The 26,331-nt window shown below is 45.1% G+C and overlaps 1 protein-coding gene across 5 annotated transcripts in view; it reads left to right on the forward strand.

Moving 5' to 3' along the window:
- The window catches only part of Ahrr (aryl-hydrocarbon receptor repressor), a 91,609-nt gene that overhangs the window by 4,465 nt on the left and 60,813 nt on the right, over window positions 1-26,331 (forward strand). For 4 of the 5 annotated variants that reach the window (XR_003846988.1, XM_008852486.2, XM_029555770.1 and 1 more), the window contains exons 2-4: window positions 5,097-5,169; window positions 10,816-10,997; window positions 26,155-26,252. Coding sequence is in view for 3 of the 5 variants with exons in the window: in XM_008852486.2 (XP_008850708.1) it covers window positions 5,105-5,169; window positions 10,816-10,997; window positions 26,155-26,252 (345 nt within the window). In the remaining 2 variants the exon portion in view is untranslated. Of the gene's footprint in view, window positions 1-5,096; window positions 5,170-10,815; window positions 10,998-26,154; window positions 26,253-26,331 lie in introns of those variants that run through there. The other variant, XM_029555771.1, reaches the window with a different exon arrangement.

The raw sequence follows: 26,331 nt of genomic DNA on the forward strand, positions 1-26,331 counted from the left end.
TTTCCATTTGCATTTGATTAACTTTAGTATTAAGCATTAACTGTAACATTGGAGTAACTATAAAGATGATAAGGGAACTCAGAAAGTTACTCAGGGGTATAGGAAGAGCACCTAAGGAGGTTCCCTCCCTAGAGATGAGACTCAAGACCTTTGGAACATGTAGTTCAGCTCTCCAGGTAGCAGAGGAGGCTGCTGAGATTCCTAGCCTCTGTAGTGCGGAGCAAGAGCTAAGGGAAAAACCAGATCTGGAACCAGAAGAGAACCCTTTCTCTTCCAGGGTCTCTTTGGTGCCCCTTCCTGGAAGGTTTACTATCATGCTCATTCTATGAAGAAGTGCCCCAAAGGCCCCTTCCTGCAGAGCAGGCAAGCAGGGGTGATTTGGAGCCTAGAAATAGTAGATGAATACCAGTACTAGTTTCTGGTAATGCTATGCTACCTCATGGACAGTATGTCTTTCCTGCTGGCTTTTGGTCCACATGTCATAAATGCCACAATATACTGTCATTGTTGTTCAAACAGACAACTATCTTTTTATTATTTATTTATTTATCTCCTTTTTTTTTCAGTATTTTTGAGACAGGGTCTCCCTGTAGCCCCAGCTGGCCTGAAACTCCCTATGTAGACAAAGCTGGGCTCAGACTCAGAGATCTGCCTGCCTCTGCCTCCCGAGTTCTGGGACTAAAGGTGTGCACCACCATGCTTGGCCCTATCTATTTATTTTTAAAGATTTATTTTCTTTGCATATGTGTGTTGGGGAAGGGGGGTTACCCACAGAGACCAGAAGAGGGCACTGGATTCCCCTGGAGCTGTTGTAAGCCACCCAAAGTTGGTGCTGGGAATTAAACTCTAGTCTTCTGAAAGAATAGCAAGCTCTCAACTGCTGAGTCATCTTTCAGCCCAACCTTTTTCATTTTTGAAAGGTGTTTTCATAGCATTTAGAATTCTAGAGTCTAAGCTGGGTGTGGTGGTGCACGCCTTTAGTCCAGCACTTGGGAAGCAGAGACAGGAGGATTTCTGTGAGTTCGAGGCCAGCCTGGTCTACATAGTGAGTTCTAGACCAGCTGGGGCTACAGGCCAGCTGGGGCTACAGGGAGACCCTGTCTCAAAAAGACCAAAATAATAGTAGTAATAATAATAATAATAATAATAATAATAATAATTCTAGAGTCTAGGTTTTTCTTCCAGGGCTTTAACTATGTTGCTTCCCTTCCCTGTGTTTTTGCTTGTATTGTCTCTGATAAAGAATCTGTTGGTGTCCTTTGTTGCTGTGTTTGGCTGTACCCAATATTGTATTCTTTGGATTTAAAAATTATTCTGTTTGATACTAATAATGAACGATTTGGATATGAAATACTTTATTGTAATGGAGCTTCTTGGATCTCACATGAGCAAGCCTCTAGTGGCCTGGAAGCCTCCACCTCCCTGTGTTCATGAACCAGCCCTGGCTCTTACAATCTTTCTACTTCCTCTTCCTCAATGGTCCCTGAGCCATTGAAGGAAGGTGGGTGAGGTTCCACACAGGAGTCCCATCCTACACTCTATAGCCTCTTATTCTCCAAAACTTGGCCAGTCAGGCCCTTCTGTGTGCATCGCCCTCTGCAGTACAAGGAAGCCTCACTGGTAAGAGTTGAGGGATGCATTAGCCCTCTCTTTACCCCTTATTACGCTATGCTCTCTGAACTTTAGTTATAGAGATTCAACTGCAGATGTGTCACTTGGTACTGGGCATCTCTCAGATGTGTGTTCTCTGTGCCTGACCAGATGTGGAACTCTGCAGAAGTCTCCATCAGTTGCAAAAAGAAGCTTCTCTGATGAGTGCTGTATGGCATGCTTCTCTGTAAATATAAGGATTGATATGTAGCATATAGTAAGGAGTTTCTTTTGTCTTGAAAGAGATAAGGTTTTCTCCAGGATCTATGTCCTCTCTTTCCACATGTATATGGCTGAGTTTACAGTGCCACCCATGAGTTTCTTCCTATCAAGAGGGCTTTAAATCCAATTAGATAACTGTTGATTGCCCCTCAAATAACAGTTCCACTACTGCACCAATAGAGTTAGTTTGCCATGCCGATCGTCTTGGTTATTAGGCTTCAGGGCTGAGATGGACCATTGATTGTTATTCTCCCTTGGCAGTTTGCATATCATCATCTAGTGTTATGACAGCAAACTACTGTTTGACGGCTTTCAGGTCAGTTCCCACTCTCTTGTTTCAAGTCGTGTACCCCAATATGTCCTTGCCTCACCAGCAGGGTTTTATCTACTAGTTCTGGGAGATAACCAAGAGGTTTGGCAATATCCTGTGTTATTTTGGGAGGAGTTTTATGATTTTTATTTATTTTTCTTACTTTATTGCTCTGTCTAATCTACAGATGAGATGTGTGATAGGAGTAGAGATACGCAGCTGTTTGCTTTATTCCTGATCTGGGGGAATCGTCAGCCTTTCACTATTAGGTAAGATGTTAGCTGTAGGATTTTTGCGAATGTTCTTCATCAAATTCAATAAAGTCCCTTCTATCCATAGTTTTTAATGTTCATAAATGGATTTGGATTTTGTCAAAGAATTATTGAAGATGATCATAAATACTTTATTCATTAGTTTATTATTATCAATATAATGAATTGCAGCAATTGATTCTCAGGTGCTGAAAAAATCCTTAATTCTTTGGATAAATTTTATTTCTGATGTGTTTTTGTATTGTTAGATTCTGTGTGCTAATATTTAATTGTGAATTTCTGTGTCAATGTTCATGAAGGGTGTTGATCTATAATTTTCTTATCTTTTAATGTCTTTGCTTTGATAGCAGAGCAATATTGAACTTGTGCGTGAATTTTGTTTGGTTTTTCTCCTGGAGGCAATGGAGTTTATTTTATGTCTTTGAATTGGTAGACTATATCAGGGAAGTCATTTGGGCCCCTGTGATTTTCTTTTTTGGAATATAGGACTAATTAAGTTACTTGCATTTTCTTGAGTGAGTTTTGCTAGTTTATACTCTTGAAGGAATTTATCAATTTGGAAATTATTTGTCTTAGTGTGGTTGGGCTGCCAGAGCAAAATATCACAGCCTGGGCAGCTGAAATGGTAGACGTTCACTTCTCACAGTTCTGGAAGTTAGACGTTGAAAACCAAGGTGCTGTCCAACTCAGTTTCTGGTGAGTGTGTCTTCCTTTGTGGTAGATGGCCTTGTTGTCCCTGGGTCCTAATCAAGTGGTAGGAGGAAGAACCCCAGTTCCTTTTACTCCTTTCCTAAGGGCTACAGGAGCCACCAAATGACCTCATTTCCTTAGTCACCTACCTTCAGGACCCATGTCAATGTGGAGAGTTGCAGCTTCAACATATGAATCTGGGATGGGGAGCACAGTTCATAACAATATTCTCTATATTCTTCCTAATGTCCATGGGATCTTTGGTAATATCCTCTCTCATTTCTGATTTTGGTGATATATGCCTTTTCTAATTCTTGATCATTCTGGAGAGAGGCTGGCCAATTTCACTGATCTTTTAAAGAACTAACTTGATTTTATTGATTTTTCTTCATTTTTATGTTTAAATTGTATAACTGTTATTTTTATCCTTCTGCTTGATTTAGGTTTATTTTCTGTTCAAGGTACTTCAGCTAGAAGCTTAGATTATTTGATACTTTTTATCTTTTTCTAATGGGCATTTACTGCTGTGTCTCACCAAATTTGATATGTTTGTATTTTCATTTTCATTCAGTTCTAAATATTTTTAAAACTTCTTCTAAATTTAGACATTCCAAATAATTTTGAGTTTTCCAGATATCTTTCTAGTTTAATTCCATTATGTCAGAGAATATGCTTCATATGGTTTCTGTTGTTTTAGATTTGTTAGGGATTATGTGTAAGTCCTAGAATATTGTCGATCTTGGTAGATGTTCCATGCACACAGAATGTGTGCTGTGCTGGATTTAGAGGGTGTGTTCTGTGGTACCCTGAGCTGCAGTCTGCTGTTGTTTATACAGCTTGTGTTTGTGTTAATGTCCTGTTTATTTGTTCTATTGATCACTGAGCAAAGAATGTTAAAGCCTCTGCTGAGTCGTGCTCTCAGCTGTGTTAATTGTCAGGTATATGCACATTTAGGATTACAATATCTTCTTAGAAAACTGACCACCTTGTTATCAGGTAACACCTTCTTTGTCCCTGGAACACTTTTTTCTCTGAACCTTTGCATGCTACTCACTGTTATACAGTTAGTTTTTGCAGATCTGTTTTATGAGTTTTCTCTGCTTATCAGTCTATATCCCTGCAGTCAGTCAATCACATTATTCTGACAGTCTCACAGCCACTTCCAAGGGTAGAAATGAGTGTGGGCTTACCTCTTTCAGATGATGCCCATGTGAGGTCAAGGCAGGGTTACACGTTTACATTTGCAGGCTGCTGGTCCACAACCTGGGTGGGTGGGCATTGAGACAAGGGTCTACGGAAGTTTGTGAAGCCTTAGATGTCCTCACTGCTGGAAATATCAAGATTCTATGACACAATGAGGCTGTTTATCCCTGAGGAGAGGATGGGCAGTTGCCAGCCTTGAAGTGTAGGTCCTAGGCTGCTTCAGGAACCTCTGTGGTAGGCATGTACCTATGTCTGACACCACAAGGCACCATCAGCTGGGCTTCAGGTAACTGAGCATGAGTGCCCATAGTGGAAGTCCAGCACTTAGAGCTGAGAAGAGATAATACACAGAAGAGTGGGGGCTTGTTAGCCAAAATACAAGGTAAACTGGGCCTGTGGGATCAGGAGAGCCTGTAGGAACAAGAGGGTCTGTGGGGACAGGAGGGCCTGCTCAGCTAGACAGGTGATGTCCCTCTGAAAGGAGACACTCCCTGAGCCTCGGCTGCACGTGCTCTGCTCCCAGCACACGTGTGATTGTTCCACTCGGAGTGGAAATGTGAGAAGTTCTTACAGGCCCCTATCTTGTTCCACATTGTGTTCTAATAGTAAAACCTCTCACCTTCAGGGCTGGTCTGTGTGAGGGCCAGTGGGCTTTGGCTAACCTTTTTGCCTACTAGAGTAGGAACATGTGTGGATGCCACATGGTTGTCACTTCATGTGACTGACTTGATGCCCTCTTTCTCTTTTAGGGTCAAAAATGATGATTCCACCCGGAGAGTGCACATATGCCGGCAGGAAGAGAAGGAAACCCATTCAGAAGCGGTAGAGTATCATATACCCTTCATCCTAATATCTCTGGGGAATAAGAGAGGTGTTCTATGCCTTCACTGAGAAGAAAGAATTTCTTGGGTACAGGAGAGGCTTTAGAGAGCCTTCCTGGTGGGCAAGGTTATAGTAGCCTTTGAGTCTCATACAAGTGTGGCCTGCCACTGACTTTCCTGGGAAACTTTCCTGACCTGTCAGGAAGCACAGGCTGAGGTTGGTGGGGCCTCATTTGGGTAAAGGATAAGTCACCAGAATGTTGGAAACTTCCTTCCCGTCAGCAATGAGCCACCCTGTCAGGGGAGGGTACTACAGGGTTGTTTTACTCCTCACGCTTCACATGATGAGGAAGATCCTTGGGGCTTATCATCCCCGCCTAAGGATCTCTGGATTATAGAGATGGGAGAACCCAGGGCTCGGACCCTACCCCTCAGGAACACAGCTCCTGTGTGCAGAGATTTAGATTGGTTTATGTAACATTTGTCACACAAATAAGGACAGAAAATAACATTGGCACTCAGCTCAAGTACATTGATCTATAGAAGGAACCAGAGCTGATTTACTATTTATTTACTTATTTATTTATTTTTTATTGTTTATTCATTTTTGCCTTACTAATGGTTTTACTCTAATGTAAAGGTGAGGCCATGTTTGAGATGTTGAGCTCTTACATTTTGTTTTATTTTATTATTTTGGACAGGGTCTCACTATGTAGCTTTGGTTGGCCTGGAACTCACTGTGTAGATCAGGCTAGACTCCGACTCACTGAGATCCACCTGCCTCTGCTTCCTGAGTGCTGAAATTAAAGGTGTACACCATTACATCGGCTAACATTTTATTTACAGATTCTCCGAAAAGATAGACTGTTTGCTTGGCTCACACCTCAGGGGATGTCTCCACAGTCTGGTCCCCTGTCAGGAAGCATCTGATTTTAACACTGTCTATGAACCTTTCCTGGGATGTGGATGCAGTATGTATGTGCTTCCACCTTTCCGTATATGCTCATGTTGTATACACATTTGTACATCTCAAAGTCTCTGGTATATTCTGCTCTCTTCCTGCTATACAGTCTGGGAGTGTGATGTATACTCACTTAGCCAGGAGAATTAGCTCAGTCCTTGGCTGTCCACTAAGATCCATGTTCTCCAACTGCAACACATATCTACAGCATACATGGCATCAAACAATACCCTTTCACCCATCCCCAGGGGACTTGAGGATGTGGGTAAATGACACAGGCAGGCTGGCATTGATACCATTTGCCATGCCATGAGTAGCAAGTGCTTTGTGAGAGTGTCAGTGAAGCTATCAAAACCCTCTTCTCCACAACCCAGGGGGCTATGGGTGTTTCGGAATCCCATAGCGAATGGTGTCACCAGCAGCACGTTTGGTGCTCCATATCTCATCCTCTAGGGCCCCCAAGTCTTTAACAGGGCCAGTGTCTTCATCTCATGACAATGTGAAGTTGTGGCACTCATCGAGTTCTTTTCATCTGCTTTTTCTTTTCTTTCATTAAAAATATTTTATTACACTGGGCATGGTGGTGCACGCCTTTAATCCAAGCACTTGGGAGGCAGAGGCAGGTGGATCTCTGTGAGTTCAAGGCCAGCCTGGTCTACATAGTAAGTTCCAGGACAGCTGGGGCTATAGGGAGACCCTGTCTCAAAAAGGCCAAAAAAATTTTTTTTATTACATTTATTTACTGTGTGTATGTGAAGGTGCACACAGGTGCTTGTGCCATGCTATGCATGTAGAGGTCAGAGGATAACTTGCGGGAGTCAGAACTGTCCTTATACTATGTGGGTCCCAGGGACTGAACTCAGGCCATCAAGCTTGGCAGCAAGCACCTTTACCCGCTGAACCATCTCACCAGCCCATACCTGCTTTTCTTTACTGGGGACAATATTGTATCTTACAACTCAGGAACATGGTGTGTTTTTCCATTTACTTAGATGATTTAAATATATCAGCAACATTTTGTAGTTTTGTCCTTGTGTCCTGGATGTCTCTCGTTAGGTTAATCCATAGCTGTTCTGTATTGTTGGTGTCCAGGGCTCCTTTGTGGCTTTGTCCAGGTGCCCAACTCACTGCTCCTCAAAGCCATTTTTGTGTTGTTCAGGCTGGGTGAAGCCCCTGCTCCTCACCTCTTACTACTTCTCTCTCCGGAGTCAGTGGGAATTTTACCTTGGCCTCCAAATTTGTCTACCACTAGCCCAGAATGGACAGAGGACTATTTCTTCTCCAAATGACCCCTCAGCCCCTGGTCATTCATCCACCTGGATGGGTCCCACCTACTTTATGGAACTGGGATTGGGAAATGGAGTGAAGGGTATAGCAGTGGGGGGTGTCCAGGCAACCTGAGAGCCAGAAGAGGAAAGCCAAATGTACTACGCTCACAGCACAACCACTCCTTCACTGGGCAATGTTCTATCCTGATAGAAAAGTCTGGGGTGAAAGGGCCCAGCTCACTACAGGCAACACCTCTCATGTGCTCTGTGTAGAAAGATCTGAGGGGCAGGGGCAGAGCTGGTTGTAGACACCACCCTGTGTGAAAAAGCAAGGCCACCTCTCCCCTAGCTTTGGGCAGAGGTGAGAAGCAAGCTGGGCTTGTGACCTAAGGAGCCTCTGCTAAGCTGAGGACTGCCCAGGACATTGAAACAACTAGAGTTGAGGGGTAGGAAAGGGAGAGCCCATGCATGAGGGCAGTTAGGTCCTTGGATAGACCCAGAGCTACAGTAAAAAGAACAGTTCTGATCTCTATCATCCAGTGGAGACGTCACTTTGACTCCTTCCAAGCACCTAGCCCACCTTCTTTTGCTGCTTCCCTCACTACCCAGTATTTCTCTGGTTCTCTTCCCCTCTTTCACTGCCCACCCCAGCTGCCCATCAGATGTTCCCTTTGTTTTGTGGGGCATCCTCAGTATCTGTCACTGACATGGCGGGTCTCTGGCCAGGTAATGCCAGGTCTTCTTTACCAGGTTATTTCAGTTTTGGCTGACAATTTTTTGAAAAAGTATCAAAAGTAGACATATAACCAAGGACAATGCAGAGTGGAGAACATATTTGCAATCATGTATCTGATTAGGGTCTAATATACATGTAAAGAACTCTTACAACTCAAAAACAGCCCAATTAAAAGACTAGATAACCATTTCTCAAAGAAGATATAAAAATGGACAAGCTCAGGAGAAGACACACAGCCTCATAAGTCATCAGGAGTGCAGATCAGAGCCACAAGGAAATACTACCTTATACCCATTAATATGACTATAATAAAAACGGTACTGAATAGTGGAGAAACGCATGTGTAAAATTGGAGCCCTGTATATTGCTGGTGGGTGTGTGAAATAATGCAGCTATGTGCAAAGCAACTTGATGGTTCCTCAAAAAATTAAGCATAGAATTACCACAGAACCAGCTATTCCATTCCTGGGTGTCCACATTCAAGACATGTATTCAAGCAAAGTCTTTTGAGTGAATGCTCAGAGAAGCTATAGTCACAATGATCAGAAATGGAAAACCACCAGATTTACCACCTGGTGAAAGATCAACAACGTGTTCCATCTATACATTAGAATATTATCGAGCTATAAAAAAGGTGAAGAAGCATACCCACACTCACTACAATGTAGATGAACTGTCACTCATGTTTCAGTACATTTGTGTGAAATGCCCATAACAGGTCAGTCCACATGGGGAGAAAACAGACAGGTGGTTGCCAACACCAAAGGAAGGAGTATAGGAAAGAATGCTCATTAGTAAGTGATGTTCCTCTAGATTATAAAAATCTCTAGACCAGGTAGAGCTGTCACATCTCACAGTATTATGACTACTAACTGAAGGGAGCTGCTTGCTTTCTTTTTTCCCGTCTTTTTAAGACAGGGTCTCCCTGTAGCCCCAGCTGGCCTGGAACTCACCATGTAGACCAGCTGCCCTCAAACTCATGGAGATCCGCCTGCCTCTGCCTCCCAAATGCTGGGATTAAAGACATGCACCACCATGCCAGGAGGAAGCTGCTCACTTTCAAATGGATGGCTTTATGTTATATGAGATTCATCTCACTTTTAAAAAGGAATAGCTCTTGGGTTTGGTGCTGCCAAACACTATCAGAAAAGTGGGGAATTCTGGCCACAAGGTACCCAACTCCTCAAAAACCGAGGGGACGCCTAACCATGAAATTTCCTAACCCCTAGAAAGCATTGGCCTGCTGAGCCAGGTGCTCAGCAGTTCTTCTAAAAACAGGCCTTTTGCTCTCCTGTTCATTGCAAGTCGTCCACGCTGGCTGCTGCTATGACGTTTAAGTGTGTGTGATACTGAGAATAGGAATCAGGAAGGTTGATTCTGTGCAGCAATTAAAGAGGGTCAGAAGAGGGACAGCACTGTGGCCTAAGAGTCAAATAAAGATGCTGGGGGTTCCCTCTCCAGGTAGGTAGTTGAGGTCAGGTGAAACTGTCTACAGGTGAGCAGGTCTCCTGAGTCATGTGGAGTGATGGCCAAGGGCCCTCTCTGCCCCTTGGGGTGCTGGGGCTTTGGAGGCTTCAAGTCCTTATGCCTGGCAGGTCCTAGAATCATCTTCTAGGCTTTTATACTCACAGGCCTGACTCAAACTTGAATTCATCATCCTGTAAACTATAAAGCCCAAGAACTCTTTGGAACGCCCAGGTTGGGTACTTAGGATCAGGAGCCTGTCACATACTGGCATGGCAACTTATATTTTTCCTAGGTTTTAGTTAGGTGTCAAGAAGACTCTGAAAGGAGTTGAATGAAAACACATTTTTCCATGCACTCTCTTGTTCAGACAGTCATGGGCAGACAGTCATCCTCCCACCTCAAGGAAGCAGGCACAGAGGGTTTGAGAAATTTACCAGAATCAACAGCCAGTGGCCATGCCCTTCATCCTTGCCTGAGACTGTGCTCACATAGTTCTTTCTTTCTCTGTGTGTTTTCTTCAAATACCAAGTTATAGTTTATTGATGTGCTTTTTCAGGACTTCAGATCTTTAAATTTTTTATTTAAATATTTTTATTTTATGTGTATTTGTGTTTTGTGTGCATGTGTATAAGTGTACCTGTGTCATATAATGCCCACAGAGGCCAGAAGAGAGCATTGGGTCCCTTAGAAATGGAGTTATGGATGGTTGTTAGGTGCCATGTTGGTGCTGGGAACCAAACCCAGGTCCTCTGCAAGAACAGCCAGTGTTCTTAACCACTGAACCATCTCTCCAGCCCCAGTTCTTCATATCTTTTAAAATTATTTTTATTTTTTATGTTTATGAGTGTATTGCTAGTATGTTTGTAAGTGCGCCCATGTCATACAATGCCCACAGAGATCAGAAGAAAATGTGGGAACCCTTGGAACTGGAGTTGCAGGTGGTTGTTAGTTGCCGTGTGTGCTGGGAATTGAACCTGAGTCCTCTGCATGAGCAGCCAGTGCTCTCAACCACTGAGCCATCTTTTGAGCCCTAGTTCTTCACATCTTGAAGTTGTGTATCTTCAAGAAAGAGTGAACTTTAGTTCTTATCAGCACTTTTCTGTCTGGGCAGCAACTGCAATTTTCCTAGTAAGGTCACCACAGAGAGTAGGTTTTAGCCTGGGAGGCCAGTGGCTCCTGGTGGAGACCCATATGACTGAGTCCTTCTTCTTGCAGGAGGCCTATCATGGGAGCTGAGAAATCAAACCCTTCCAAGAGGCACAGGGACCGTCTCAACACAGAACTGGACCACCTGGCCAGCCTGCTGCCATTCCCACCTGACATCATCTCCAAGCTGGACAAGCTTTCCGTTCTGCGTCTCAGCGTTAGTTACCTCAGAGTGAAGAGCTTCTTTCAAGGTAGGATTATTATCTGTGCCCACTGTGTCTACCTGAGCCCAGCTGGTTTTCACTTTAGACCTGCTGTGTCTACCAGAGACCAGTTAGGTTTCACCTATGCCTTGCTAGGTTCTGCTCTGGGTTCCCCTGGTCTAGCTGGATTTTATCTGTGTTCTGTTGGGCCTAACCTGGATCCACTGGAGTCTAGAGGGGTCTGACCCGGGCCCAGTTGAGATCAGAAGTATGCAATCACCCTTCCCACTCATGTTGCCTTTGAGGTCAGCCTTCATGTCTGGACTACAAAGACCAAACCAGGGCTGCCCTGGATGGAAAACTTCTTTCCAGAGCTGAAAATGTGTTTTGTTATCCTACCTTGTACTGAATCAGCCATACACACCTGACCTTGGGACAGAGGTGAGGAATGTTTTAGTTTCATATCTTTTGCTATGATAACACAGCTTACGATTCTAAGTCATACTCTGTGGAGCCATGGAGTATGCTTCTTGCTGGCTGTCTGTCAGATTGGCTTATACACAGCCAGTCTTCCCCTCCTTGCCAGTGGAGAAAAGATTTATTTTGGTTCATGGTTTCAGAGAGTTTTGATCTATAAAAGCAGAGAGATCAGGGCAGAACAGCACAGTTTACATCACAGTGGACCAGGAAGCATAAAGTGGACAGGAATTGGGGACCTGGCTGTAAACATCAAAGGCTTGTGATTTACTTCTACCAGCTAGGCCCCACTTCCTAAAGGTTTCACTACTTCCTCAAATAGCACCATTAACTGAGGAATAATCAGCTAGCTTTCTCATACAGCACCCTCCATGGTTCCTGAGCACTGCTTGCTAGCTTACTCTCAGGCTCATGCTCAACTATCTTTATTATATAGCCCAAGCCCACCTGCCTAGGGATGGTGCTGCCCACAGTGGGCTGGGTCCTCTTATATTAATCATCAATCAAGATAGTGTCCTACAGACATGCCCACAGGCCAACATAATCTAGGCAATTTCCTCAGCTGAGATTTTCCTCCCAGATGACTGTAGGCCTTCAAATTGACAGTTAAAGTTAATCAGGACATTTCAACTCCTGTCAACTTGTCATCTAAACATATCATTTTAAAACCATAACCTTTTATTCCTTGTCCCCAAGAGCTCATGTTAATATAATATAAAACACAGCCCACCTTTAAAAAGTCCCGTAGTCTTTAAAAATTCCAATACTTTAAAAAGTTTAATGTTGTCAAATGTAGTGGCACATACTTTTAATTGCAGCACTCAGGAGGCAGAGGCAGGCAGATCTCTGTGAGATCAAGGTCAGCCTGGTCTATATAGTGAGTTCCAGGCAGGCTGGGACTAGGAAGACCCTGTCAAAAAAAGTGTAATGTCTTGCCAGGCATGATGGTGAATGCCTTTAATCCCAGCACTGGGGAGGCAGAGGCTGACAGATCTCTGTGAGAACAAGGACAGACTGGTCTGCATAGCAGGTACCAGGGGCTACAGGGAGAGCCTGTATTTCCCTCCAAGTCTACTGTTTCTTTAAAAGTCCAAAGTCTTGTTAAAAGCAAGCATCTGTAAAATAAAAAAAGTTATATACTTCCATACTTCCAACATACAGTAGCACAGAATGGAAAGTCTCATTGCAAAAGGGAAGAATCAGAACATAGGACAATGAGATCCAAGAAAAATAAAAATCCAATAATGTAAATTGAAATCCTGTAGGCCAGTGTCCAGCATCCCAGGATGCACTCATTGTATAGCCCCCTGCTTCAAAAGACTCGGACAGTCCCACCTCTCCAGATCTGCCATTTGCAGTAAGCACAGCTTCCTCCTGCGGCTGACTCCGCTCCACACCTGCAGCTATACTTGGCAAACATCCCATAGTCCTGGCATCTCCCTGAGTCTCCACTAAAGCTGAGGTTTCACCTTCACCAATAGCCTCTTTTTAGGGACTCCAAATGTGCCACACAGTGCCAAACCTCAGCTTCTCTACATGACCTCAATCTTGCATCTCTCATGCCTTCAAAATCAGTACCACACAGTCGATGCTTACGCATTGCCAAGTTTGGCTTCTAAGCTGAGATGTACTCTGGTCCTTTTGGACAAACTTCCATTTGCTGACTTTGAGGAAATATTTTCCTACTGCTCCAATGAAGAACAGAAGATTTCACTTCACGGTGCTGATTTCTTATAAATCACAGCTGATTTTTCATCCCCAGCTTGGCCAGTACCCGTTGTCCCAATGAGGCACAAAAGGTTTCACTTCAGTGATGCTTATCTGTCACTAATCACAGCTGATTCTTCATCCCCAGCTGATCAGCACACACAGATTCTTAGCCAAAATATCACAGAATGTGCACTAATCCAGTTCTCCATAATCTTTGCACCCCTCTGAAACCTCACAAACAAAACTCCACAGTCCATATTCTCTTAGTTATTGTCTGCCTGCATCACTGTATCCTGAGGATCCCACTGTGTAGAGATGAAGTGAATCCTCACAATCCACAGACTTCTTGAGAGTGCTGTGGCTTTGGGGTAAACTAATACCCTTTTTGATTTCAATAGTACACGTTTCCACCAAGGATTCTGATTTTTTTTAATCCCTGAAAGCCGTACGTTAGAAAAGAAATTCTAAAAACTTTCCTGAACTCATTTCCACCATGTGGTTAGAAAAAAGTGAAGCCACAAAAAATTGGATGTTGGTTTATGCTTGTTGACTCAAATGGATGAGCTAATTTCATTAAAACTGCCATAAAATGTTACCTTTGAGAAGGGCGTGAACTAGAAGCTGCAACCTCAGAGGGTGACAGTGGCCCGAGAAGCTGCTTGGAATGTTTAATGTTGCCTTTCATGTGTTGTTAAAAAGCAGTAGGATATATCAATTTTATTTATCTGATCTCTGTGGGAGCAAGGCCACATTTTTCAGTTACACAGCCCTCCACTTCTACCATCTTCTGTGAGTAATAGTCAGGGCTGGGATTTTCCACTTTTGTGAGTTTTGCTATCCACAAAAGGGGAAATTTCAAGTGAAGAGAAAGAGTTGGGGAGTGACTAGAAGAGACAGTTATATCCTGCTTTAATGGAGCCAGGGCTTCCATTATTGTAGTCCAGAAGTATCATGGGTTTGCTTGTCCCATATGTCCCTGGGGACTCTTTGCTGTCACCAGGACAAGGCCCAGAAGGGCCATCCAGGACTGAAGTGTTTGGGCAGTGATGCTGAAGATCCTGTCCAGGCCTGGCCTGTAGACAACATCTATCTACCCGATGACTCACTGGGATGGAAACATTCATCAGGCAAGCAAATGTGCATTCTTATGGAGAGCCATGCCAGGGAGAAGGGACTGTCCTAAAAACACAACAAATAAGGAAAAGAGCCAGAGGTCCAGATTAAGCTCTCATGAAAACCTACAGATTTTTTATGGTGGTGCAGCTGCTACTGCTGTTGTCCCTGCTGCTTCCTCCCAGTGGACCTTACTCACTCTGGCTGGGGTCTGGGCCCCTTTGTCCTTTTGTTCTATGCTCAACCTGCCACACTTGCCCACATGCTTCTGGCTATCCTGGAGCCTATATTCAAGGTTCAGATACCTGCCCACACACTTCTGATTGTCCTTGAGCCCTTGCCCAAGTCGGTCCTGGCTCTCATGCTTACCTGGGGTATATGGCACATTCTGTTTCATATTGGATCCAGTTGGACAAGTACAGAAGCACCATGATATCACCAGGTATTACCTCAGACCCAGAATTTGGGAATATCACATTCATAATGCATGTAAAAATCACGTGCTCCTTGAGACTATTAGTGATTTGGGAAACCCAAGACTAATATATACAATTAGTAAGCTAAACTATACAATTTTTCTGCTCTCATTGAAGGATTATCCTTTTCCTTATGGCCCTTGTTATACATTAAATATGTGTGTCCTCCCAAAATTCATATATTGAAACCCTAATCTGGGTGTGGTGGCTTTTGGAGATGGGGCCTCTAAAAAAGTAATAAAAGCTAAAGAAGGTCCCAAAGGTGTAAATCTGATCTTTTCAGAATTATTTCCCTTATAAGTGGGAAATACAGGAAGCTTCTGTGAACACACACCCAAGTTGGCCTTGTGAGAACATGGCAACAAGATGTATATTTACAAACCAAAAAAGGGTCCTCACACAACCTGAATTGGCCAACATCTTGACCATGACCTTCAGCATCCACAACCATGAAAAGATAAATTTCCCTGTGGTCCAAGCTACCTAGCCAGTTGTATTTTGCTATAAGCAGCCTTAGCAGACCAAGTACTGAGAAGTGGGATGCTGTCAGGACAAACATGAAGACATGTACTAGTAGCTTTGGATCATTCCTGATTTTGTGTTCTACCTCTGAGTGCTGGTGGCTACAGAAGCTCTTAGGTGTATGCTTGGAAAAACCAACTGACTGTGGGGTCTATCCCTGGCAATATGGTTGTTAAATGTGATCCTAGAAGGTTCAGAAAGAAAAGAGATGTTGTAGGGTGGGCTCCTGTCTCAGAGAACATGTGTCATTTTGAGCAGAATTTGAGTAGAAATGTATACGTTAAGTTGCTCTTCTGAGGACTTATTGGGAATCGGGAGTTGTAATTGGAAACCAGAGGAGAGGGGACCCTTGTTCATAAAATAGCAAAGAGCACACCCTGTCCTGGTGTTTTGTGGAGGGTAGAACCTGCACAGTGGTGTGGCCAGATGCTCAGTGGCAGGGATTTCTCAGCAGACTGCTAAGGTGCTCCTTGTTTCTCCTTAGTGCCTATTATAAAATACGTGGCGGGGGAAATTAAGAGAAAAGGAACCAGAATTTAAAGAGTTGGAAAATCCTCAGCCTACTCATATTGCAACAAATAAGAGAGGGTGCAGCGGAAAAACCACTTACTAAAGAAACTGTGTGGTACAAACCACGAATTTAATCAGCTACCACGGAAGGAGGAAGGGGGACATATACCAGAAGAGACCTCCAACTTGGGAAAAGGATACAGGATGGGAAGACAGAGCTATTTGGCTGCCAATATGCATTCTCTGTCAATAAAGGGGCAGAGTATCAGAGGGAACAGGCAAATGCTGTTGTGGACTGAGGCTGCCTACCCAGAGCTTCAAGCGCAAGCAGATGTTTCCCAAGTTCAAGATCTCATGCAATTTGCCTTATCAGGCTTTAGCCTTGCCTGGGACCATCATCTTTCTTCCCTCAGTCTCTCCCTTTTGGAATGGGAATGCTTTTCCCAGGTTTTCTACCACTATGTCTCAGAAGTACATACTTAAGTCACAGACTCACAGCTGGGGGGTAACATGCCTCAGGGTGAATCATCTCTGGGTGTCTCCTTATCTGAGTGGATAAACTTTAAAGTTGATGCTGGAAAGACTTGAGACTTGGGATCAAATGGCTTCCCCAACAATATAGTAAGTATATAGAAAGATCACTCTTGATTTTATGTCCTACCTCTGAATTGCTTTCAAAAGATCAGTCTGGACAATTAGAGAGAACCTTGACCAACCCTTCCCTCCTTTCCTCTCTCCCTAAATTTCTTGTCCCTTCCCAGAATACAAGGAACCAGCTGAGGCTCGGTTTCCTTTCCTGCTACCCCAGCAGAACTCCTCTGCGTATGGGCCTCCTTCTACCTGTGGTTGAATCTAGAACAGTCTAGGGGCCTTTAGGCAGGATAGATCAGTGTCTCCATCACGTTGTCCCAGCAGGCTGGCTTGGCCATTTGTACAAGTTTAGTGACAGTTAAAACTTGACATGTTCCTCAAGTGGGAGGCTGGGGCTATTGATTTTTCCTCCAGTCCGGTATATTAGTGCTGCTGTTCCTGACCTCCTGTGTGGAAGCAGCAGGGGGAGAGGAGAGTCAACTGTCCCATGTGGCTGGCATGGCTGTGAGATGGCACAGGAAGCAGGCAAGGGACCCTAGGGGTTTCTGGGTGTCTTAAGAGATCAGCATACACTAGACCATCTTTTCTGCAGCTGATCCTTTCCTGAGGGATGGTACCACATGTCTTTCCTTGCCCCAGGTGGCAGATACTCCTCTTCCTGTGGCCTGCTTTTATGTCTTCTTTTGGATAGGTTTTATACCTCACCGTCCCAGACTGGTTTGCAAACAGCAAGGTCTACTTGGTCCTTGGGAAACGTGCACCTTCAACCTACTGACTTGGCAGTTGTTTCTCCTAAAGCCTTTTACTTACCAGGTTCCCTCAAAGCTTTTGCTCCTCAGAGGAGGAAGAACAGCAGCCTTCAGCCCCAGAAGGCATAGTAGCCTCATAGAGTGAAGCACCTCTGAACATAAGGAGAGAAAAAACCCACCCTTTCACGGTATGGGTACCGTTGGACTTGAAACATCTGTCAACCTCCTGAACGTTCACCCAATACCCCCTCTGCCATCACTCCAGCTCTCCTGTGGGGCCTGGGAAGAGTTGGCACCTGGGAAGAGTTCCATCCTAGCATTCTTTATAATGAGTGAAAAAAGCTGCCAGGTCAATGCCTTTCCAATATTTAGAGTCTAGTGTAAGAAATCTGCTGCTAAACCATCACTTCCATTTTCAGTAGGTAACCAATCTTCTGTTCTGTTGAGGACAGCCAGAAGTATAAGATAAAATATTTTTTAAATGAATTGATGAGCTGGCAGGAAATTAACACTCTGAGACCAAAAATTAAGAGAAGCTGAAAACACAAAGATAAAGGTTTTAGATGAAACTCTGGACAGATGGACTTCATGCAGAAGGGAAGGAATTCCAGATGGAAGGTTTTGAGATGCAAGAAGGAATGAGAAGCAAAAAGGTGGTGAATATATTGGTAAATCAACCATTGGCTGTTTGAAACGATGATGATACTCAGTAGGAAACAAAAAGAGAAATGAATGCATAGCTACAATAGCACATAGAACCAAAGGGTGATTTAGTTATAAGATCCTTGTGTTACCTTTGGAGGTTGAGTATCTTGTTTCAAAAGTCCAAATATATCAATAATTGCAATAAATATAGATTGAATAATTATGCCAATTAAAATATATATAGATTTTTATATGGTATTAACAAAGAGTACATCTAAAGTCTAAGGGTAGGGGCTGGAGAGCTGGCTCAGTGGTTAAGAGCACTGGCTGCTCTTGCAGAATACCCTGGTTCAATTACCAGCACCCACATGGCAGCTAACAACTGTCTGTAACTCCAGTTCCCAAGGATCTGACATCCTCTTCCATTCTCCACAACACTGCATGACACAGGTGCACTTACATACACATAACAAACACATAAAATAAAAACCAATAAAAAATTTAAAAGTATGAGGGTACAGAAGGAAGAACAAAAATATGGGAGAACACACTGGGGAAAACCTAACAGAGAGAGACTGATGTCTCTACATTCATGCCCCAAAAGTTCTTTGATGGTAAAAAGCATCAGGGAGGGGAAGTGGATGATTCACTACACAATTATTTAGTGATTGATTTCATCAAATGAATAAAATAATTTAAAATTTCAGTGCTTCTAATAACATTGGCAGAACTATAAGGAAACATAAATTCATCATCAGAGAGAAAGATACTGAATAACTCAGTATTTTATGGAACAACTAAATATGAGTGAAAATTATAAAATATTTGAACAAGGCAAAAATAGGGTTGGTCTAATGGGCAAACATAAAGCACTGAACCCCAAAACTGCAGAGTCCCAGTCTTCTCAGGCCTGTATGGAGACTGTAAAAATGTTGAAACATAGGCCAATAAAGCAAATATCAGCAGATGTCAAAAGATAAAATCATAAAGAACTTATAGTGTGTTCTTGATTGCAAATTAGCTGGAAATCAATGATAAAGAGATAACTTGAAACTTCTTTTATTTGGAAATAACACAAATAACTTTTAGGTCAATGAGGAAAGCACGATAGAATATAGAGATATTTACAAATCAGAATGTGCAAGATGTAGCCAAAAGGATATGTAGAAATTACTAGTCTTGTTTACATATAAATGAAGAAAACCCAAAAATTAATGAGCTAAGCAATGAACTAAACATTTTTAATGAAGAAGAATATAATAAACAGAGAACCAGGGGGGAAAATAATGAAAGAGAAGATATTGATGACATAGAAGAGCTGAGTTCTTTTTAAATAATTAACTTCACAAATTCTAGTGAGTGATCAAGGGGAAAAGGGAAAATATATTAAAAATATAAAAAGACTATGTACTGTGGTGCCCATAAAGGCTGGGGTCTGCTGATATCGCCCAAGGACTACTCAACAAAATACAGATACTAAACACTGCCCTCACAGGCCAAGGATGCTGGGAACCTCTTCCACATGGAAATACTCAGCTCTTCATAACCTTTGGGAAGGGTGTGCAGAAGAATGTGGGACTCCGGGGCTGGAGGATCTTTGAAATAAGAGTTACAGGGCCTTAACTAGCCTTAGCAAATAAACACATGCCGACGGAACCGTTCATATAAAGAGAGCACAATTATAGATGCTATAGAGATTTAAAAGATAATTTGGGATTATTATGAGCAAATTAGGGCTAATGCTAATACATTTGAAATTTGAAAACAAATGGATAAATTCCTTGGGAATACAGCTTATTAAAACTGACTCAGAAGAAATGAAAAGCTCACAGAGTTCATATGATTGTTAAAGAAATTGAATAAAGACTGGAGACATAACTCAGCGGTTAAGACCACTCTTTTTCCACCATGTGGGACTTGGGAGTGAACTCAGATTGTCAGGCTTGGAGGCAACCCACTGAACTGTCTTGCCGTCCCCCACTCCATTTTTCCCATACTAATATCTTGTAGTGTTTCCCGTTTTCTCCTACTAGTTTTATGGTTTAGGAAATTAACATTCTGGATTTTCATCCAGTCTGAATTGGGGTTTGTGGATCACGATGAAGAATAGGGGTCAAGTTTCACTCTTTTGAATATGGGTAACCAGTTTTGCTCTTAGTTCTCAATGGACTCAGTAACTTCTGTGTAAATCTTTCAGCAGTATCAGTCAGTAGTATCTAAAAGTATTTCCTGGCTTAGACCCCAGGCAGTGTGGAAAGAGTTGAGCACTGGCAGTAGATAAGGGATGCTGAAGACATGTAACTCAGGACCCAAGGGTCAAGTGCCAGTTGCTGATCATACCAGCTTCTATTTGTAGAAGAGGGGCAGTACTGAGGGGTGTAGACTGTGGAGGATATATCCCTTAGTCCCACAGGAGAGGCATTCTCAAGGGGATTGGGGAAGGACCCTGGCATGGGGAAAGTACCTAGGCTCCTCTGTCTGTGTTGGAGTACCTGTCCTTTATGAAGGGCACTACCTGCATCCAGATGCTGCTTCTCCATTAGTGGGAGAGACAGGGCCAATCCCTGAAGCCAAGTTATGGCATATATCTGTCTGATCTTTCAGATGTGACTTCTATGAGCTCTCTGAAGCCAGGCTTGCTGGTGTCCAGGGTGCTGCAGTTTGCAGGGACCCTGCTTACCCTGTCCTTAGTAAGACCATGGCTCTGTGCTCTGTTTCCATCTCACTGCCACCTTCCAAGTTCCTGTCTTTTACAGAATGTCATCTCTCAGCCACTCACCTGGAAATGCACTTATTAATTGAATAAATCTTTTACTTTCAAACATTTTACTTTAAAAAGCACTTTTTGGTTTTATTTTACAAAACACTTCTTGAGCCTTCACTGATACTGGTGAACTTCTAGATGACACTTCGTAAGAATGCCCAGAATTTGCTACACTAGATGCTTCATATTGTGAAGAAAACATGGATCGTCACTGTGCACAATCATATTCATTTCCCCCAAAGAGCTAGTTTTGGTTTCACCTTCCATATGATAGGTATTTGAAGACAGCAGGGGTTCTTTTTCTTTGCAGGACAACTGTGTGACTAGAGTTACCACAGAATCTGTGGGAAGGTGAACTCAGCAAGTGGTTATGATGAAATGTATAGGGATGTGGTTGCATGCTCCCCAGTCCTCAGCAACTCAAAGGAAATGCACTTCTTGTGGGTTTTTTTTTTTTTTTTGTGAGCTACGTGGAAGTGTAAAATCTTTAATGCTCACTGGTGTATTTGAAAAATCTGGAAATTCTACAGTAAATGTAGCAACTTGATGTAATATGCAACTTGAACTGTGCTCTGATTTTCTAATGGTGTGTTTGGGTGAGACAAATGTTTATTCATATTCCCAATGTCTTTTCTTGCCTGAGGGAATTAGGCCATGAGTGGCATTTTTGAATGATACTAACATTAATAAATGGTCACTGCAGAGACCCCAAAGGCTCATAATGGATACAGCCCTGGGTAGGGCACACCTAGAAGCTAGGCTGGGTGATAGGGGCACATTGCCATCACACTTATCTTAGATGGCTGAGAAGGGAACAACCCTGTGGATACTGACTCAAACTGTGATTTGGAGCATGGACTCTTGATTGATGCTGAGATGGTAGTGTTTTATCCCAAGTCAGGCTTTGGAGGATGTATTCATCAGCATTATTTAGAGAAACAGATCATCAGGGGCAGGATTTATGAGAAATGGGTTCACATGGTAACAGCAGGTGTTGGTTCCACAATCCTGGAAATATATTCAGAGTCCTGTTGTGGGTCCAGAATGTTCAGTCTCATTAAATGTGAGGGGCACGGGGCTCTCCTGTACATTAGGCAGTCTGCTGAATGCTTGATGCACCTACTAGGGATCAGGACACAGAATTCCTGCCACATACATGGGATCTCATTGATTTTAAGAAAATACCAAAAGACTGAGTGTGTGTGTGTGCTGGACCATGTGAGGAATCTTATCATGCAAGATGAATGTCTCCCTGATCATAGGTGTTTCTATATTGATATAAAAACTGAACTCAGGACTGGGCAAGAAAGAAAGAAAAAAACCCGAGAGCCAAGATGGTAACAGCATGACTCTGAGCACTAGAGAACTGGTGGGGGCAGCAGCTCGAGGAGCAGGGACTTAAAACTTGACTCCAGGGCCTCCTCATTTTATTAAGAACCTTGGCGCTTCCATGTGGATCTCAAAATTCTGAACCCAGGATGTGGCAATTAAGAGGAAAAGTAACCAGGGAGCCAAGATGGCAACCGGAACTGTGCCTGCCTGGCTGCCCACATGTGCCCTGGAGTTGGGTGGAGCCATGCTGGCCACTCGTGCCTTTTCTCATGTTAAGCTGCTCCTGCCTTCTGGGCACTGCTGGGTGTTCTTCAGACAGCCCTGACAGCTGTGTACTCTGGGACCTCTGTGATAAACCTGTGTGATACACCTGAGTGCATTGGTCCTTACACTTTCCTGTGTAGGAAAGATGTGAGGCAGGTTTTTGGCTGGTAGAGCCTTAAAGCACAGCATGACCTCAGCACAGCACCCGAGTGGTACATGGCCTTAAGTTTGTCCACCCCATTTCTACCTTGCTGTTCCCTTGGTCTTCTGCTAACAGGGGACTGTGGTGCTATAAACTGAGTCTTGGTGGAAACCTGTCCCTCTCATCTGAGGTGCTGGGACTTTTCACAGCATGTAGGCTTAATGAAATTTCAGGTAGTCCTACTCCTTGCCCAGAGGATGCATCAGAGACAGCAGCTACCTAGGAGGACAGTCCAGCTTGGTACAAGGAGAGTCTAGGTTTGTGTTGAGTGGAGAGTCATCTCTCCTACCCCTCTTCCTCTTCTCTCTATCTTTTTTGCAGCCATCTCCCCCTGCTCTGCCTGGGGCCCACCTCTCTATCTGTTGAAGATCTAAAATAAACTTTATTTAGCCTTAAAAACACTCTGAAAACTTTAGCCAAAATTCTGGAACATCTCTGCACCACCTGGTTTGCTAAGCTTTATCCTTGACCACAGCAAATCCAGGGGAGGATGACAGCAGGGATGGCGGGCCTCCTGATCAGAGACACCACTCTGATGTAGGAATTGATGTTACTGGGGTTGGGAGCAAAGAGGGTGCCACTTTCCAGGCATATAGCACCCCCTCCAAGAAGCAGAGATAGCCCAGTCTTCTCCCTTCTCCTTCACCAAGAACGCTTGGCTGAACTGAGGCATGTGACCCCCAGCAGTCACTAGTGGTGTGTGCAGCCCCCTAACAGCACAGGGTTCCACCCAGGGCCAACAGTTTGCTGTGCCTGATTGGTGTGAAGAAAGGGAAATGCGTTAGCTAGGAGGTGGGTTATCCAGGGAATCCTACGTTCGGTTTCAGTTACCTTCATGGTAGCTCTTCAAATTCTTGCTGTCCAAAGAAACTTCAAAGGTGCAGAAAATAAAAGTGAAAGCCTCGTTAGTTCCAGTTGACTGTGATCACTTGTGGACTCCTTGAGGTGTCCCTGAGAATCTCAAAAGTGCCTGAGTTTCCTGGGGGCTACAGACCTGCCAGCCTCTGCAGTTGAGTGGGAAGGTTGAGGGCTGGCACGACACCGGGACACCCAGGGTGAATTTAGGTCGAGCTGGGCACTGTGCACAGCACTCTAGCACATTTCCGAGGCGCGAGAGCTGCTGTGCTTCTTCCAGCCCAATAGCCTCAGCAAGGCTGGTCGAAACCTGTTTTGGAGGGCACCCTGCTCACTGCCTTGGAGCCCGGCTGGGCAGAGGAAGTCCTACAGACAAGCAAGCCCCTGTCAGGTAGCCCTGCCTCCGCCTTGAAGAAAGCAGAGCGCAGTGGGGGGCAGAGGCTTGGAGGCCAGTGGCCCTCAGGTCTGATGCGCTGCGCCCATTTGCTGGCCTTTGGGCGCCTGCCCTCCAGCTGCGCCCGGTGAGGCTGCGGTGACATCTCCACAACTCCCACCAGCTCCAAGAAGGAGCCGCCGCGGCCATCTGCTGCAGGCGGGAACGCCAGGCTCCACAGCGCGCTCCTCACCGGCTCAGTGATCCACTTTATCCCCTCCCCTCCAGGCCCCGCCTCGGGACTCGGCCCCACCCCATCCCTTCCCCTCGGGTCCAGCCCTCCACCTCCACCCCCGCGCCGGCCGGGCGGGCCCCGTTCGCTCGCACGCGATGGCAGACTTCGCGTGACGCTTGTGGCCGCAGGAGGAAGCCGGCGGCGCCAGGGCACGCGATGGGGGCGGCGGAGTCCCAGGAGCTCAGATCTGGACTCAGCCGCGCCCGTAGGGTGGGGGGCAGACTTGGTCGAGGGCGGGGCTGGGGACCGCTGTGGATCTGGCCCACATCTGGCTTGTGCTTCCGTGGGCGTAGCGCCCCTCTACAGTAGTCCTGGCCCCGCAGCCGCCCTGAGCCAGGTCGGCGGGAAACCCCGTGTGGTAGAGTGCACGCTGGGAACGTGGTCCTCCGCAGGGAGGCCGGCAGGATCCTGTGGATGGGCTGGAACCCCGCCCGGCTGGTACAGGGGCCCCTGTGGGATCTACACAGGCCGAGCCTGCTTGTTCTGTTCCCCCTCTCCCCAGCACTAGGGAACATGTAGTGGATGCAGCATCTCAGTTCACTGAGCATGCAAGACACATGGTACTGGGGTGGGGGGTGGGGGTTGCCCTTCAAGGACACTAGCGCCTCTGCGGATCTGTTAGCCTCCTAGTTCCCCATCGCCATCACCACAGGGAAAGCAGAGTACTGCATGAACGCAGAGTACATACACTAAAGTGGACCCCTCTGAGGTGTCCCGAGGAAACTCAATCTGGAAACTCAATGTGTCCCTGACTTTCAGGTGAGAGGCTCAGGCTGGGGGCACTTGTGACAGAAGACTGCTGGGTGGGCTTCAAGGAGTCTGGTTCTGCCTCTTTGCCCTAGAGATATCCAGAGACTCGGGTTTCTCAGGAGGGATCTGCTTTCTTCACTTAATGCAGCGAACAGAAACCAGTCTTAATTGTGGGAGTCCAGGATAATAAGAGAGAGAGACAAAAGACACCAGGGATCAAAGTTCACGCCACAGCCACAGTGGGCTCATAGTCTCCTGGGCTCCCTCTGGGGAGGGTGGCCTGCTAAGCTGGGCTTTTTATCCTTGTCAATACCCTTGTATTTGGACAGGATGATCTGAATATTCCATGGCCTCTTGGGGGCATGCCAGCCCCAAAGAGGCAATAGCTTTGGGTGAGGATAAGGGGTCTCCTTACATATAATGGTCCCAGGTAACCCTAGAGGGCCAAGAGCAGGTTGATTGGGAGGTTTGTTAAACAAGCATCTGGATCCCAGAGTGGCAGTGTTGGCTGGGAGCCTGAATTCCCAACAAGTTCCAGGGATGCCTCAAGCCTCTGGGGATGCTGAGAGCTCCAGGAAAGGGGAAGTTCAGTTTCATGGAACTAGCTGACAAGAGACTGGTAGGAACCACCTGGAAAAGGAGGCATGGAGTCACAGTGAGGCTCAGACTGTAGACAGTCACTACTCTTAGACATCAGGGGATACCCAGGTCAGGATGACTGATAGATGATACAACTTTGATTCAAGAAGTGCTTTCATTAATATGCCTGGCCCAGAAGCCCCATCCTTCACAGGCAATGAGAGTACTTTTAAGGATGTTGTAGCCCTTGACAACAGGACTTTATGTCCCAGACTAGGCTCTCCTGGATAGTGGAGTGGGAGTCTGTAGCAGACCTAGAACATAGCTCAGTAAGAAAATACTGTCTACCTGTTTGAACCTTGAATTGTTCATCCTAAAGTGAGTAGACCAGACTTGGATAGGGTACCAGGAAAGTGGGCATCTTCATGGGCCCAGGAGCATTTGAGGGAAGGGTGAGCATCCTCAGGGGCCTTCCTTTGCTGCCGGGTGAGAGTATTTGGCCTCATTGAGGGGAGGGCATGGGAGATGATGGACCCACTAGGCTTTGGCCTGACCTGGCCTGAGAAGGGATGTGCGCCAGTGCTGTTAGGATCCATTGGTACTTGGGTCTCAGGAGGTAACAGCAGGAACTTTGGTCATGGAGGGGCATCTAGCAGGAAGCTAGCCTTTGTCTCAAGGTTGAGTAGGGTGGGGAAATTAAGAGCATCTTCCAGGGAGCAGTGTGGGGCAGGGTAGTTCTTGGGTTTGGGCTCAATTTCACATTCTAGTTACCCCTCCATGCTGGCTTGGGGCCTGGACTGGCTCCTTCTACCAACTCTGTGGACCACACAGCTTCCCAGGGCTTCATGGATATCCTGCATGTCCTTCACAGGATAATATCATAGCCCAGGCTGGACATCTAGTAGGAGCCATGGGGATGAGGCTAGGGAAACACAAGAAAAATGTGACTTAAGGCCTGGATTCTGCAAAGGGTTCACCTATGTATTTTTCTATGACAGTCTTGCAGGAAACGCGTGCATGGCCAGCCCAGGCCCTCTCACCCAAAGACCATCCATATGGAGGGTTCCCTGTGCAGGAAGGACGGCTGCTGCTGGAGGTGAGTGTCCATATAATTTCAACCCCACGCAGCAGAGAGAGAGAGAGAGAGAGAGAGAGAGAGAGAGAGAGAGAGAGAG

The sequence above is a fragment of the Nannospalax galili genome, unplaced genomic scaffold (genome assembly GCF_000622305.1).
Source record: "Nannospalax galili isolate Female #2095 unplaced genomic scaffold, S.galili_v1.0 scaffold1146, whole genome shotgun sequence".
In the NCBI taxonomy this organism is placed as follows: Eukaryota; Metazoa; Chordata; class Mammalia; order Rodentia; family Spalacidae; genus Nannospalax; species Nannospalax galili.